General features: G+C 41.1%; 1 protein-coding gene across 2 annotated transcripts; it reads left to right on the top strand.

Annotated features, from left to right (window-relative positions):
* Positions 1–3,565: 3,565 nt before the first annotated feature.
* On the top strand, positions 3,566–16,799 carry myoz1a (myozenin 1a). 2 transcript variants are annotated; one of them, XM_014202373.3, is made up of 6 exons: positions 3,566–3,705; positions 6,976–7,069; positions 13,766–13,947; positions 14,379–14,508; positions 15,718–15,898; positions 16,121–16,799. In XM_014202373.3, the coding sequence occupies exons 2-6, from the start codon at positions 6,985–6,987 to the stop codon at positions 16,356–16,358; spliced, it is 816 nt and encodes a 271-aa protein (XP_014057848.1). In that variant the 5' UTR covers positions 3,566–3,705; positions 6,976–6,984; the 3' UTR covers positions 16,359–16,799. The 2 variants fall into 2 exon arrangements, with proteins under 2 accessions (XP_014057848.1, XP_014057840.1); XM_014202365.3 differs by having other exon boundaries at positions 14,379–14,625.

The raw sequence follows: 16,799 nt of genomic DNA, 5'->3' as shown, positions 1-16,799 counted from the left end.
GCAATAAATTGCAATGTCCATACTGTGAGTCGCCTAAGGGAGACAGGACGGACAGCTGATCGTCCTCGCAGTGGCAGACCACGTGTAACAACACCTGCACAGGATCGGTACATCCGAACATCACACCTGCGAAACAGGTACAGGATGGCAACAACAACTGCCCGAGTTACACCAGGAACGCACAATCCCTCCATCAGTGCTCAGACTGTCCGCATAAGGCTGAGAGAAGCTGGACTGAGGGCTTGTAGGCCTGTTGTAAGGCAGGTCCTCACCAGACATCATCGGCAACAACCAGCACAGTCCTGTCGCTGGACCAGACAGGACTGGCAAAAAGTGCTCTTCACTGACAAGTTGCGGTTTTGTCTCACCAGGGGTGATGGTCGGATTCGCGTTTATTGTCGAAGGAATGAGCATTACACCGAGGCCTGTACTCTGGAGCAGGATCGATTTGGAGGTGGAGGGTCCGTCATGGTCTGGAGCGATATGTCACAGCATCATCGGACTGAGCTTGTTGTCATTGCCTGCAATCTCAACGCTGTGCGTTACAGGGAAGACATCCTCCTCCCTCATGTGGTACTCTTCCTGCAGGCTCATCCTGATATGACCCTCCAGCATGACAATGCCACCAGCCATACTGTTCATTCTGTGCATGATTTCCTGCAAGACAGGAATGTCAGTGTTCTGCCATGGCCAGCGAAGAGCCCGGATCTCAATCCCATTGAGCACGTCTGGGACCTGTTGGATTGGGGGGTGAGGGCTAGGGCCATTCCCCCCAGAAATGTCCGGGAACTTGCAGGTGCCTTGGTGGAAGAGTGGGGTAACATCTCACAGGAAGAACTGGCAAATCTGGTGCAGTCCATGAGGAGGAGATGCACTGCAGTACTTAATGCAGCTGGTGGCCACACCAGATACTGTCACGGGTGTCGTTGTGCAGCGATGACCAAAACGCAGCAGGAATGTGGATGCTCATCTTGAATATTTATTATACACAGAGAGCACGGAAAAAATAACAAAACGAAGAACAACAAAAGAGTTTAACAGGCTATACTCACAACAGCAGTGCTAAAGACAACTACCCACAACTAAACAGGTGAAAACAAGCATTTTAAATATGACTCCCAATCAGGAACAACAATGAACAGCTGTTCCTGATCGAGAGCCACACAAACCACAAATAAATATACAAACTAGAACACCATAGAAAACTAACACTAGAACAATTACTCAAAACCCCGGACTACCTAAACCAAACACCCCTACAATATTCACACTCAACCTAAACCATACAAAACAAATACCCTTCTGCCACGTCCTGACCAAATTATAATACAATTACTCCCTCTGCTGGTTAGGACGTGACAGATACTGACTGTTACTTTTGATTTTGACGCCCCCCCCTTTGTTCAGGGACACATTATTCAATTTCTGTTAGTCACATGTCTGTGGATCTTGTTCAGTTTATGTCTCAGTTGTTGAATCTTGTTATGTTCATACAAATATTTGCACATGTTAAGTTTGCTGAAAATAAACGCAGTTGACAGTGAGAGGACATTTCTTTTTTTGCTGAGTTTATGTTACTCCCTTTGGTATCTTCCCCAGTCGTCATTGTTTCTGTTTCTGTTCTATGTCCGTGCGCTGTTCATGTTTCTTGTTTTGTTCTTTAATTTATGAAATGTTTCCAGAGGGAGTGTTTTTTTGTTTGTTTTTGTGTTGGGGGTGATGTCGGGCCCGGGTGTTGGAGCCGGAGCTACCTGGGAGGCCTCAGCCGGTTTGTAGGCTCCCATGCCGACGCTGGATGAACAGGTTCCCGTGCCTCAGCGGAGGCAACTGGGGAGGTCTCAGCCAGCTCATCAGGTTTACTCCTCAGCCTGTTCGTCAGGTTTCTGGCGACCGTTCCGCTCCGGATCCCCGGGATCGTCCCTGTGGTTGGCGTCCTGCAGTTGGAGCCGAATGTGCCGGGGAGGAGGTACTGTCACAAGTAACCAAAAAAGTGTTAAACAAACTAAAATATATTTTAGATTCTTCAAAGTAGCCACCCTTTACCTTGATGACAGTTTTGCACACTCTTGGCATTCTCTCAACCAGCTTCGACTGAAATGCTTTCCCAACAGACTTGAATGAGTTCCCACATATGCTGAGCAATTGTTGGCTGCTTTTCCTGCACTATGCGGTCCAACTCATCCCAAACCATCTCAATTGGGTTGAGGTCGGGTGACTGTGGAGGTCATCTGATGCAGCACTCCATCACTCTCCTTCTTGGTCAAATAGCCCTTAAACTTTCAAAGGTCTTGAAATGTTCCTGAATAACTGACCTTCATGTCGAAAAGTAATGGACTGTCGTTTCTCTTTGCTTATTTGAGCTGTTCATGCCATAAAATGGACTTGGTGTTTTACCAAGTAGGGCTATCTTTTGTGTACTAACCCTACCTTGTCACAACAACTGATTGGCTCAACGTCATTAAGAAGGATCGAAATTCCACAAATTAAAAGGCACACCTGTTAATTGAAATGCATTCCAAGTGACTACTTCATGAAGCTGTTTGAGAGAATTCCAAGAGTGTGCAAAGCTGTCATCAAGGCTACTTTGAAGAATCTCAAATATAAAATATATTTTGATTTGTTTAACACTTTTTTGGTTACTACATGATTCCATATGTGTTATTTCATAGTTTTGATGTCATCACTATTATTCTACAATGTAGAAAATAGTAAAAATAAAGAAAAACCCTTCAATGAGTAGGTGTGTCCAAACTTTTGACTGGGATTGTATATTAAGGATTGTTTTCAAAGGATCATTGCGGATTTTTGCAATGAGGCCCTTAATCAACTTCCCCAGAGTTAGATAAACTCATGCATCTAGCACGAAGGAAGTCCGAGGTAGTTTAGCATTAGCCTATGGTATCTACTAGCATGCTAGCAGTTACATATACTTCCAGTCATTGCGCTAACGCTAGTTAGCAATTACACTAACACTAGTTAGCAACTTCCTTCACATTTCATGCAGAGATATAAAAATGGTATCCACAAGTTCATCTGACTCTGGGGAAGTAGATAAAGGGATTCATTGCCAAAATCCTGAAGTATCCCTTTAAGCAATGGAGAGAGCTGTGGATGTGTCTGAGTCAACAAATCAGCACCCACTTTGGTTTAGGCAGCTATATGACCATGAATACCACACAACAGCAAGGATGCCCCTGCCTGACAGAAAAGTGACAATCTATTCAAAGGTTGAAGTTAATTAATGAAGGGGAAAAGGGACAAACCAATTACCTCACCCCCAAAACCCACCCCCAGACACCCCTACCTCCTTTGAATCTATCTTATAAGTTAAGACCCCCCCACCCCTCGCTCTTCTCCGGTTCTATATATAGGCCCCCCAGACCATCTGCAATAATGATATTGCTCTCTTGATATCCCCATCAGCACTTTATGACGTGCAAAGAAGTTTCGGCCGCCACCCCCCACCCCCCACGCTCTACTTTAACTTTTTCCCCCAACCTCCCCTTGCCACCACCGCCCCTGCCCCCGCAGCCCCCCCTCAAAGATCTGCCATCCAAGCTCTGGGTGGATTTCGCACTCCCTGGGATCTGAGTCCAACCACAGGTCAGAGGCTGTGATTTGTAAACTTCTGACTGAGATTAACCTGAAGCCTTCATCTCCTAATGGTATTAATAGACCTCTGAACAGAAGGATTACAAAAACTGGGTGAGTGGATCATGCCATCAGCTGGATTTTATTAACCAATTGCATGCAGGACTTGACCGTCAACACAACCTGGAAAGTAAATAAAATTCGGCAATAGCTTCACCTATAGCATTCACTTAGGATACAAATAACTGCACTTGAGAATGGAATTAATGGTTGAAGATGTTGACTCAATGAGAAAAGCATTATTTCAATTTAAGGGATATAAAGGGCTTTTGAAGAAGGCATGGTGAAGTGGTCTTGAAGATCCTTGATTGTTTTTAGAATTGACCCATGTCTTAAAGACGCAGGCAGGCTCTGAGGGAATGTGCTGACCGCTCCCTTCTGTCCAACTGATTTACAATGATTTACATCTGTAAAGTCCTCCACCCACAATCCTTTCTCTAATCCCCCAACCTCTCACCTCTCAACATCTTAATTCGACTTTTAGGAAAATTCGATCATTCTCTTCACAATTGTGCCAGTGTGTATGTGTTTGTATATGAATGTCCATTGCGTCTCACACATCTGATAGTCCACTGACGCCACTATTCGTCGCTAAAAGGTCTTGGCTGAAAATGGAGCTTAAAAATAGCTCTGGTGGATTAAGTTACAGTCAGTCGATGTGATGCGAGGTTTGCCATTGACAGGGTCTTAAAGAAGCTGCAGACTCTCAGGACGTGCAGGACAGTATGGCTCAAAGGAGAACTACAGTATATAGAAAGCGATCTGTAAGATATTAACATGCTAGGTGGCATGGAGCTTACCCACATGAAAAAATGCTATAGTATACTATGGTATAAATACTATAGTATTCACTGTAGTGTTTTTGCTGACTTTACAGTAGTATTCACTGTTGTAGGGTTTTTGCGGATTAAATACTGTCGTATTTACTGTTGTGTTGCCAAAAATTACTGCAGTTTACTGTAGTATTTACAGTTTACTATAGTATAAATACCGTAGTAAAAAAGATGGTAGTACATACTATAGTCATTACTGTGGTGTTTTTGCAGACTGTAGTATACTGTAGTATTTACTGTAGTGTTTTTGTTTTATTGTTTTTGACATAGCAGTGGGGGCTTTCTCCTTTCTACTGGACAAAATACACAAAGAGCTCATTTTCCATAACCTGTAGGTACAGTGCCTTCGGAAAGTATTCAGACCCGTTGACTTTTTCATAATGCTGTAACCTTACAGGCTTATTCTAAAATTGATTAAATCGTCCCCCCCCCATCAATCTACACACAATACCCCATAATGACAAAGCAAAGACATGTTTTTATAATTTTTTGCTCATTTGTATTTAAAGAAAAAAACAGAAATATCTTATTTACATAAATATTCAGACACTTTACTCAGTACTTTGTTGAAGCACCTTTGGCAGCGATTACAGCCTCGAGTCTTCTTGGGTATGATGCTACAAGGTTGGCACACCTGTATTTGGGGAGTTTCTACTATTCTTCTCTGCAGATCCTCTCAAGGCCAAAGAGTTCAACCTTGGTTTCATCAGACCAGAGAATCTTGTTTCTCATGGTCTGAGAGTCTTAAGCCTACAGTATACTGGCCACTCTACATTAAAGGCCTAATTGGTGGAGTGCTGCAGAGATGGTTGTCCTTCTGTAAGGTTCTCCCATATCCACAAAGGAACTCTAGGGCTCTGTCAGAGTGACCATCGGGTTCTTGGTCACCTCCCTGACCAAGGCCCTTCTCTCCCGATTGCTCAGTTTGGCTGGGCGGCCAGCTCTTGGAAGAGTCTTGGTTCCAAACTTCTTCCAGTTAAGAATAATGGAGGCCACTGTGTTCTTGGGGACTTTCAATGTTGCAGACATTTTTTGGAACCGTTCCCCAGATCTGTGCCTTAACTCAAACCTGTCTCGGCGCTCTACGGACAATTCCTTTGACCTCATGGCTTGGTTTTTGCTCTAACATGCTCTTTCAACTGTGGGACCATATATAGACAGGTGTATGCCTTTCCAAATCATGTCCAATCAATTGAATTTACCACAGGTGGACTCCCATCAAGTTGTAGAAACATCTCAAGGATGATCAATGGAAACAGGATGCACCTGAGCTCAATTTCGAGTCTCATAGCAAAGGGTCTGAATACATATGTGAATAAGGTATTTCTGTTTTTAATTTGTTATAAATTAGCAAAAAAATATTAAAACCTGTTTTTGCTTTGTCATTATGGGGTAATGTGTGTAGATTGCTGAGCATTATTATTTATTTAATCCATTTTAGAATAAGGCTGTAACAAAATGTGTAAAAAGTCAAGTGGTATGAATACTTTCCGGAAGGCACTGTAGGTAGGTAGGTCTGAGGTCTGAACAGATAGTTCAGAGCTTCCGCTCTTTTCTATAACCTATAGGGATCACAATATATGGTCTATGCTTGGCATGTAGGTTTCTGACTCATGAGTGGCACAAATTGGAACATGGGGGAAGGGAATATGCTAATGAAATACTATAGTAATGACTGTTTTTGTGGACTGTAGTGTTTTTGAGGACATTACTGTAGTATTTACTGTAGTGTTTTTGCGCTCTGTAGTATACTGTATTATTTACTATAGTATTCTACAGTATAATACACAATTCTATAGTAAGTACTACACATGGTCGAGGGATACTACAGTGTGTATATAGTATTCTCCAGTATACGACAATTTACTATAGAATTCTATAGTAAGTACTATAGTATTCTATAGTAAACTAGCAACCTAGACTACAGAGTTCCTGTGGCAGATTTCTATGATTACAGCCATGTTCATCTTATCCATCAAATTGGATCGATCTGTTTACTGCAAATTGGATTGATCTGAAAGTCTTGGTAGTTTGTTCTAATTGCCTCATGCAGAGGAATGTGTTTACTGCACCCACCGTAGGCCTATGTATGTGTTAAACCTATCTAATGTCTTGAGTTTTCAGACCAAACAGAACTGAAACCTACAGTGGTCTATATGTTTCCTCTTGGACAGACATCTGTTGGTTATGAGAATGTTAGGACTCTGAAGCCATTGGCATGCACTTTGAACAATGAGCAGGGTGCAGTCTGCATCTAGTCCGCATGGCCTCATAAGTGTCGGTCCCAAGCAGGGTTGGTGGTTGGTTGGTCTTTAAATGGTGCAATGGTTAGAGACTATCACTAGAGGGACTCCTATCTCCTCTCTCTGTCTCCTTTCCACAAGTAGTTTTTAAAAACTATTGAGTGGCTACATCTATATTCTAAATCGGACATATGTTGCTTGGTATGTTGTGTGACCTTTTCTAACTTCCTGTTTACTTGTGTTCACAGTCTGCAGTTATGCCTCATGGAAGACCTGCCCCTCCTAACAAGAGGAAAAAGCCCTCAAAGATCATCACTGACCTGTCACATGTCACTCAAGATGGTAAGGCACAAACATGTGAGCTCAAAAACACAATACATTATATGTACAAAATTATAAACTGGGTGGTTCCAGCCCTGAATGCTGATTGGCTGACAGCCGTGGCATATCAGACCACATACCACGGGTATGACAAAACCTTTATTTTCACTGCTCTAATTACATTGGTAACCAGTTTATAATAGCAATAAGGCACCTCTGGGATTTGTGGTATATGGCCAATATACCACGGCTAAGGGCTGTATCCAGGCACTCAGTGTTGTGTCGTGCTTAAGAACAGTCCTTAGCCGTGGTATTTTGGCCATATACCACACCCCCCCATGCCTTATTGCTATATTTCTCACATATCATTAACAAAAGATTATAGGGGTATCTTCAAAACTATGCGAGAGACCATACAGTACCATACATTAAATTCTGCTCAGTAACATTGATCAATATGAGCCTATGACATTATCAAGAGTAACATACCGTTGTCACGCCCTGACCTGAGAGAGAGGGTTTGTTTCTCTATGTGGTTAGGTCAGGGTGTGGGGTGGGCATCCTATGTTTTGTATTTCTTTGTGTTGGGCCGAGTATGGTTCCTAACCAGAGGCAGCTGTCTATCGTTGTCTCTGATTAGGAACCATACTTAGGCAGCCTTTTTTCCACCTGTGTTTGTGGGATCTTATTTTTGTATTGCTTTGTGTGCCTACAGAACGTGACGGTCGTATTTTCTTTGTCCGTTACTTTTTATCGTGTTCTGAGTAAATAAATCACAAGATGAACATATTCCACGCTGCACCTTGGTCGACTCCTTTTGACGAACGTTACAACCGTACTAACTGGTAAACATAGAGGGCAGTTCTCCGCAGTTCTCCGAAGGTGAGAACTCTCAGGGAGGCCTGGTCTCCCTACGGGCCAGCAGCTAGTCCAAGAGACTGGATCCACTGTTGACAGTTTTTTTGGGTCACATCAAAGAGAATGGAAAGAGAAGTTATTTATAGCCTAATTATTTTGTTCATTGGGGACTTTGTCAAGATCTCTGTGCACTTGTCAGAGAAGCTCCTCCACATGTTCGCACTTAACATGTCCTAATGACTAGCGCCCTGTCACACACACAAACATGTATCTCCTAGATTCCACAGCACAATTACAATCTGTCCTTTACAGTCATTGCTGTAATGGTTTACCCTCCCCTCTCTCTCAGTTGTTGAGTCACAGGATCCATTCTTCAGGCGATGGCATAATGCATTTTTATGAAAATGATGACAGGTGTTTTCCCCTCCACCCATTAAGTGGTATAAAAGTAAATATAGTAGATTTCCTTTGACATCAGTTAAGTGTATTTGTGCTGCCCTTACACTTTTTGTGTCAAATGTCCTGACAGATATAGCAATAAGGCCTAAGCAGAAAGCTGTGTTTTAACACAATGTGGCACTGCATGCTGCTCCAAGCTGACCAGTGTTCAAACGCATTCCCCTCCACGTCTGTTATAACTTATAACATACATAGACAGAAATCATCTTTGAATCACGTAACTAGTGTTGGCTTATAAAGGGATAGTTCAGGATTACAAAATGCAACAGCAGTCATTGAAACACAAGTATTGTCCTTTTTGAACAGCAAATGTTATTGGCATGAAAACAAACAGGAATGGGAAATTATTAAATCCACCAAATTATTAAAGGTTAAGTGCAGTCATAAATGTGATTTTTCTGTGTTTTATACAGTACCAGTCAAAGGTTTGGACACACCTACTAATTCTAGGGTTTTTGTTTATGTTTACTATTTTCTACATTGTAGAATAACAGTGAAGATATCAGAAATATGAAATAACACATATGGGATCATGCAGTAACCAAACAAGTGTTAAACAAATCAAAGTATATTTTATATCAGAGATTTTTTAAAGTAGCCACCCTTTGACTTGATGACAGCTTTGCAGACTCTTGGCATTCTCTCAACCAGCTTCATGAAGTAGTCACTTGGAATGCATTTCATTTAACAGGTGTGTTAAAAGTTAATTTGTGGAATTTCTTTCCATTTTAATTCGTTTGAGCCAATCAGTTGTGTTGTGACAAGGTAGGGGTGGTATACAGAAGATAGCCCTATTTGGTAAAAGACCAAGTCCATATTATGGCAAGAACAGCTCAAATAAGCAAAGAGAAATGACAGTCCATCATTACTTTAAGACATGAAGGTCAGTCAATCAGGAAAATGTCAAGAACTTTGAAAGTTTCTTCAAGTGCAGTCGCCAAAAATATCAAGCGCTACGGTGAAACTAGCTCTCATGACGACCACGACAGGAAAGAGGATAAGTTCATTAGAGTTTCCAGCCTCAGAAATTGAAGCCCAAATAAATGCTTCACAGAGTTTAAGTAACAGCCACATCTCAACATCAACTGTTCAGAGGAGACTGCGTGAATCTGGCCTTCATTGACGAATTGCTGCAAAGAAACCACTACCAAAGGACACCAATAAGAAGAAGAGACTTGCTTGGGCCAAGAAACACGAGCAATGGACAATAGACTGGTGGAAATCTGTCCTTTGGTCTGATGAGTCCAAATTTGAGATTTTTGGTTCCAACCACTGTGTCTTTGTGAGATGCAGAGTAGGTGAACAGATGATCTCTGCATGTGTGGTTCCCACCGTAAAGCATGGAGGAGGAGGTGTGATGGTGTGGGGGTGCTTTGCTGGTGACACTGTCTGTGATTTATTTAGAATTCAAGGGACATTTAACCAGCATAGCTACCACAGCATTCTGCAGCAATACGCCATCCCATCTGGTTTTCTCTTAGTGGGACTATCATTGTTTTTCAACTGGACAATGACCCAACACACCTTCAGGCTGTGTAAGGGCTATTTGACCAAGAAGGAGAGTGATGGAGTGCTACATCAGATGACCTGGCCTCCACAATCACCCGACCTCAATCCAATTGAGATGGTTTGGGATGAGTTGGACCGCAGTGTGAAGGAAAAGCAGCCAACAAGTGCTCAGCATATGTGGGAATGTGCTAAGCTGTCATCAAGGAAAAGGGTGGCTACTTTGAAGAATACAAATCTAAAATATAATTTGATTTGTTAAACACTTTTTTGGTTACTACATGATTTCATGTGTTATTTCATAGTTTTGATGTCTTCACTATTGTTCTACAAAAGAAAAGAAAAACTTGAATGACTAGATGTGTCCAAACTTTTGACTGGTCCTGTATATATTTCCACACTATGAGGTTGTTATAATACTGTGAACTTGTGAAAATTATGATAATGCATTTTTAGTGTTAGAGCTGTTTGAAAAGACCCCCTGAAATTTCAGCCTTTTTCAGTGGGATGGAGTTTTAGCCTGCCTGGTGACATCACCACCTACTGGGCACATACTGGTTAAATCAACATTGTTTCAATGTTTTTTGTCTACTTATTGGGATGTGGAATCTACGTGGGAAATACATTGGATTATGCGATCATGGTAACCAATTTTCAACATAGACAAACCTTGTCAAATCTTCAACGTGATATCCACTATAAGAAAACAATAGGCTGGGCAGCATCTCCAACTGGAGAGTTGATCTATCTACGGCCATCCCTTTGGTCTCCCATCCATGGTTTAACAAAGCCCAGCCCTGCATAGTTTTGATATTTTTGACTGACTGTTACCAATGTGCTATTGTGAGAATGATTGTAGAGAAATCTACACTTAATAGATTCACTGTTGCTATCGAAGTCATTCCAAATAGTATGTTCTGCAGAGCAAATTAAATGTAGCCATACTTTATCAGTCATATATCATCAAAGATCCTATTTAGGCCTATACAACATTTGGGAAGTCATCAACAGCTATTGTTAAAATGCAGATTCAACTAAAACATGATAGACTGACCAGGTGAATCCAGGTGAAAGCTACAATCCCTTATTGATGTCACCTGTTAAATCCACTTCAATTAGTGTAGATGAAAGGGAGGAGACAGGTTAAAGAAGGATTTTTAAGCCTTGAGGCATTTGAGACATGGATTGTGTATGTGTGCCATTCAGAGGGTGAATGGGCAAGACAAAATATTGAAGTGCCTTTGAACAGGGTATGGTAGTAGGTGCCAGGAGAACAGGTTTGTGTCAAGAACTGAAACACTGCTGGGTTCCTCACGCTCAACGCTTCCCGTCTGTATCCAGAATGGTCCACCACCCAAAGAACATCAAGCCAACTTGACACAACTGTGGGAAGAATTGTAGTCAATATTGCGCCAGCATCCCCGTGGAATTCTTTTGACACCTTCTAGAGTATTTGCCCTGATGAATTGAGGCTGTTCTGAGGGAAAAGGGGGGTGCAACGCAATATTAGAAAGGTGTTCCTAATGATTTGTAAACTCAGTGTAGGCCTAGAGTTTCAAGCTTTGCTTGATTTTAAATGGGCGATTTGTGAGTTAATGAAAACATGTTGATTCACATCTCAACACATCTCAACAAAAGTTAAAGAATAGGATTATGCCAGTGGCTCAGATGGAACAATCCAAACAGTAGATACATATCCTTTAAATTAGGATATTTGGTAGTTGTCAACCAAACACAATTCAATAAGCTATTACTTTTGTAAGACAGTAAATTGCCTAATATTAAGGCTACCTTACAAACAACTGATGTAACAGTATTTATTCAACCTTAAAACAAGTAACACATCCATGGACACATTTTGAGGCTACTGTAACAGTAAATGTCTTCTTATGTAATTATAGAATACCTACATGTTCAGGGTCACAGGTCTGTGGAAATGTTCACAATTGCTATAATAATCTACACAGAATCTCAAACGGCGTTGCTCACTTGCACCATGTAATCTCAAATAACTGCAGTCCAGGTCATTTAGTTGTGCTATTAGATTAAACACAGTGATAACACATTAACTTGTATAAATAAACCAAATATCTGACATTGTATTCCCATTTGAACTTGTGTGCTTTTAAATGGTTGAAGACACAGTGAGAACTAAACCAAAAATCAGACATTGATTTTCCATTGGAATTTGGTTGTGCTTCTTGATGTTTGAAAGCATAGTGATAACACAATGGGAATCAAAAAAACTTTTGATTGTCTTTTTGAGAGGCTAAACATTGGGTTGGAATCTCATTGATCAATGTATCTACAAAATATTACTCAATTCTCCATGTTAAAATTACATGGTGTGCCCAGTGGGCAAGCGGTAAATGAGTTAATTGACCAGTAAGAAAGAGTTCCAAACCTCTCTGCCAATAAGCGCCAATTTTCAGTTTTCCCCTCTCCTCTCAAACCACTCCCAGACAATCCTTGCAAAATTCTTGTTTGAGAAATTGCTATTTGCGAATAAGCTATTTTTGTTTCTTTTTGACTATTTAGACAGAGTGAATCCATGCAACTTATTACGTGACTTGTTAAGCATATTTTTAATCCTGAATTTATTTAGGCTTGCCATAACAAAGGTGTTGAGTACTTATTGACGAAAAAATTCTAAAACAATAATTTCACTTTGACATTATGGGGTATTTTGTGTAGGCCAGTGATACAACCTGAATTTTAAATGTTGTAACACAACAAAACGTGGAAAAATTCAAGGGGTGTGAATACTTTATGAAGGCACCGTATACGTGCTACCGTAGCTTTAGAGTTGATGTGGAACCTGTGCAGTGTTATGCATTTTAGACTCTCTCCCTTCACCCATCCTGTTTCAACGCCCTGTGACTTCTGACAGATGGAACATAAGCACTGAGAACAGAACAAATGGAGATAACACAGATATGAAAATGGCTCAGGCCTTACCTCATAAAGCTTCAGTCAAAAGCTAGTCATTCTCAGCCAGGCCCAGACTTAGGGAGGAGCTGTTCTCTGCTCTCTCTCCACATTGTTGAAGAATGGCCAGTTCATCTTTGAGCAGAGTGATTTATGAATTTTCCACCGTAATGACAGCAAGAATCTGAGAGCGTCCCCCTCCTACGCAATCATCTGCGCTGAGTGTAATTTCTGCTCTGATGTAAAGATCACATCGACACAGATGTATTTTCTAGGTGAAGGATAAATGATGCACATAAAGTACTGTAACTGTCACGATCGTCGAAATGAGCGGACCAAGGCGCAGCGTGCATATAGTTCCACATCTTTTATTAAAGTGAAACTTCAAAAACAATAAACAAACAACGAACGTGAAAGCTGTGGTGCAACATGCACACACACACAAAACAATATCCCACAAAACAGGTGGGAACAAAGGACAACTTAAGTATGATCCCCAATTAGAGACAACGATAATCAGCTGCCTCTAATTGGGAACCATACACAAAAACAAACATAGAAATACAAAAATTAGGGGAAAAAACGAATCACGCCCTGACCTAAAACACCATAGAGAACCCCAAGGGCTCTCTATGGTCAGGGCGTGACAGTAACATTTATTCAAACAATGATAAGCAAACCGTGGGACCAATTCAAACCAAACAGGTCGCCAGGGTTTCCAGAATAAGTCAAATACGATTCTTTCTGCATAGTGAGATACATTGTTGAGTGTCTTTTTTTGTATCACAATGCAGACATTGTTGAGAATTCAAAGTTGAACAATTGCTGCACCAGAAGAATGATGTTTTTCATTTACCTAGTCACCAAGTTTAATTGAATAGAGCCTTATACAGAATGTGCATCCAGTATAATATAGGAAATCAATATGAGAAATCAATAGACAATGTATGAATTTCTCATCTGCAGAGTTTGAGCCTGAGGCGTCAGAGTTTGACCTGGGGATGAAGATCAAGACTCCCAAGGACAACATGCTGGAGGAGCTGAACCTCTTCACTAACAAGGGCTCCAAGATGTTCAAGATGAGGCAGAAACGTGTGGAGAAGTTCATATATGAGAACAATCCCGACCTCTTCGGCAGTGAGTCGATGGTAAGAAAATGGTAAATCATCCAAGTCAAAATTATAAACTTGTTTTAACAATAGTAATGTTAGTGTTGTAGTATAATTCAAGTAATATAAATGCTGTCCAAAGAGCTTTAACATAAAACAATTGCAGGGAAAATTAGTAACGGATGAGGTAAAAAAGTTATCCCATGGATAGGCTACCAATGTATATTTCAACAACCAGTAGGATTGCCGGCCGAGAGTACTTAGCACCTCTGAACAGTGTCGGACATAATTTGCAAATCGACTGCAAACTGATTCTACATGTAGAAATCGGCAGTCGCCCACCGGTGGGTGGTCCCTATAACACACTGCGCCAACAGCAAGCGAACAAATGGCGAATTAACGGCCCCCTACTGTATGAATGACAATCGGTCTGGGGAGTTTTCTTCTTTATATACTTGTGTGTATTTCAGGAGAACTTCCAGAAGTTGGTCCCCAGCCTGGGTGGTACAATGATGTTGGATGCTAGTGGCCACATGGTGGACAAGCAATCAGGCCCTCCTGTACCCCCTCCCAAACCAGGCAAAGATGGGCATGGTCATGGTAATGAACATAGTCATGATCATGAGCATGGACATGAGCATGGTAATGAGCATGGGCGCCATGGATACCAGGGACATGCACATCATGATGATGTTGCTCCAGGAGAACATGGTCATGGTCAGTATCCATTCAAATTTGCTCATGATCATAGAAAAACTACAGAGTGATTTTGGAATGAGTTCTATGGACCTGCAGTCAGGGGTGTCATGCCCATAGGGGGTAAAAAGGCACGTACCCCCTCAGATATATCCTGTTTTAGACATTTTTGAACTTAATCATCACCAGCAACATATGGGAAAATAGCTAGTTTCTATGTTTTGTAGTCAAAAAGATAGAGGAAGGTAAGTGTTTCCAATAATCCCTATCTTTTTGACTACAAAATATAGAAACACGCCATTTTCACATCTGTTGATGTTGGGTTGGTGCTGGAGATGATGAATATGATGATGACATTTTACAAATGACCCTTTAAATGAATGACTAAACAAAATGTTTAAGCCCAGTTTTATCATAATTATTCATAAAAAGATCTGACTGGACTAATTTAGCTGCTGTTGATGGGCAGGAGTTATGTTTGTAAATTAAGCTAAACTCAGCAAAAAAAGTAACGCCCCTTTTTCAGGACCCTGTCTTTCAATGATAATTCGTAAAAATCCAAATAATTTCACAGATCTTCATTGTAAAGGGTTTAAACACTGTTTCCCATGCTTGTTCAATGAACCTTATAGGTTTATAGGTTCCCAATCTCCCAACTTCATAACTAGCTACCAAGCCATTTCAGGCTATCAATCAAGTTAGAGTAGCTTGTCTAACTATCTTAGCTGGCATGCCTGCTGGCAAGGTTGCTAGACTTTAGAAAAGCTAGCAATTACTAAACGTACTGAAAAAGACTAATCTCTTTCAACCTAGATTTTAGCAGTGATGCAGAGAAGCATATTTAAAAAAATATATATATATTTTTATTTTTTTTACATATGATTAGGCATAATGATTATGGCTGTAGTTTGCAGGAAAAATCAATTTCAGGTGTTTGAAATATGTTAAATTCTCCAACTTCCACCTACACCCCCCCTCCATCCTCATGTACTTCGTGCCCCCTCTAAAATAATGGGTGAATGACGCCCATGCCTGTAGTGCAATCAGTATATCAAAATTGGATATCATCTCATAGAAAATCTTTTTTCCAGACTCACTGTTTTCCTCCTACAGGTAGTCATGGAGTAGAGGTTGCCTTAGACAAAGCCAAGAAAAGGCATGATTATGTTCCCTCATACGTATCACCGTGGGAAAAGGCCATGAAGGGCAACCAGGAGCTGACATCCAGCATGAGATATCATATGCCAGTCCCCCATGCCCACCTTGATTTGCCCAAGTACAAGTCTTTCAACAGGTACAGTCCCCTCTATGCCTTGCCTGGTTGACTCCATAGCATTTTAAAAGGATTCCTTTGAAATGAGTGTGAAATATTGGAGCCCACCCATTTCCTGTAAAACTCTGACTCTTTTATTGTCCATCCAGGTATGTGAAGCACATCTACAGAAGTTGCCATACAAGATTCATTTAACTTATTAGTCTGATCTTCTTTTGTTGCCCATCACTATATCTGTCTTAGGAGTGCTACACCATTTGGGGGCTTTGATAAGGCCTCTCAGCTCATGACCTTCCAACTGCCAGACACCCATGAGGTGGCCCATGAGGAGCCTGAACCAGCTGTGGTATACCAGCATGACATTGGCGCTCGACCCTCCTTCAACCGCACTCCTATAGGCTGGGTGGGAAGCAGTGAGCCCAGCAGCATCCACATGGAGTTGGATACCCTGCCCTTCGATGGGGAGACTGACGACCTGTGAACAGCATGCCCCACAGACCCAGATGTGCAGACAAAGACCACGCACAATATATAAATCTACATAAAGAAAAAACATACACTTTTTTAGAAAGGTTTGTGAGCCAGTCAACTTTTCCTTGAGTTCAATTCATGAAAGAGGTTTGTTTTCATGAAATAGTTCATGAAAACAAACCACAAAGTTCAATATTTGGCTCTTTAAATTAGAAAGCAAGATAGAAAGAAAGAGGGGGGGATTAGTTAGTATGAATGAAACAAAGAAATCAATCGTGAGCCTATCGTGTTCAACCTCCCAGTGAACACAGGAGGCTACCATAACTGTGATTTATGCATACTCTTATTTTTTTCATTATGATTCATTTAGTAGGCATAGTATATTGTTCAATCACACAAGTCTCCAGCTCAGTCACGAAGCAGCAGCATAACATAGTTTATCCATGAGGAG

This window comes from Salmo salar, chromosome 01 (assembly GCF_965601325.2).
Source record: "Salmo salar chromosome 01, fSalSal1, whole genome shotgun sequence".
NCBI lineage: Eukaryota > Metazoa > Chordata > Actinopteri > Salmoniformes > Salmonidae > Salmo > Salmo salar.
Note: the sequence above shows the minus strand (reverse complement) of the source record. Positions and strands in the feature narration are given on the sequence as shown.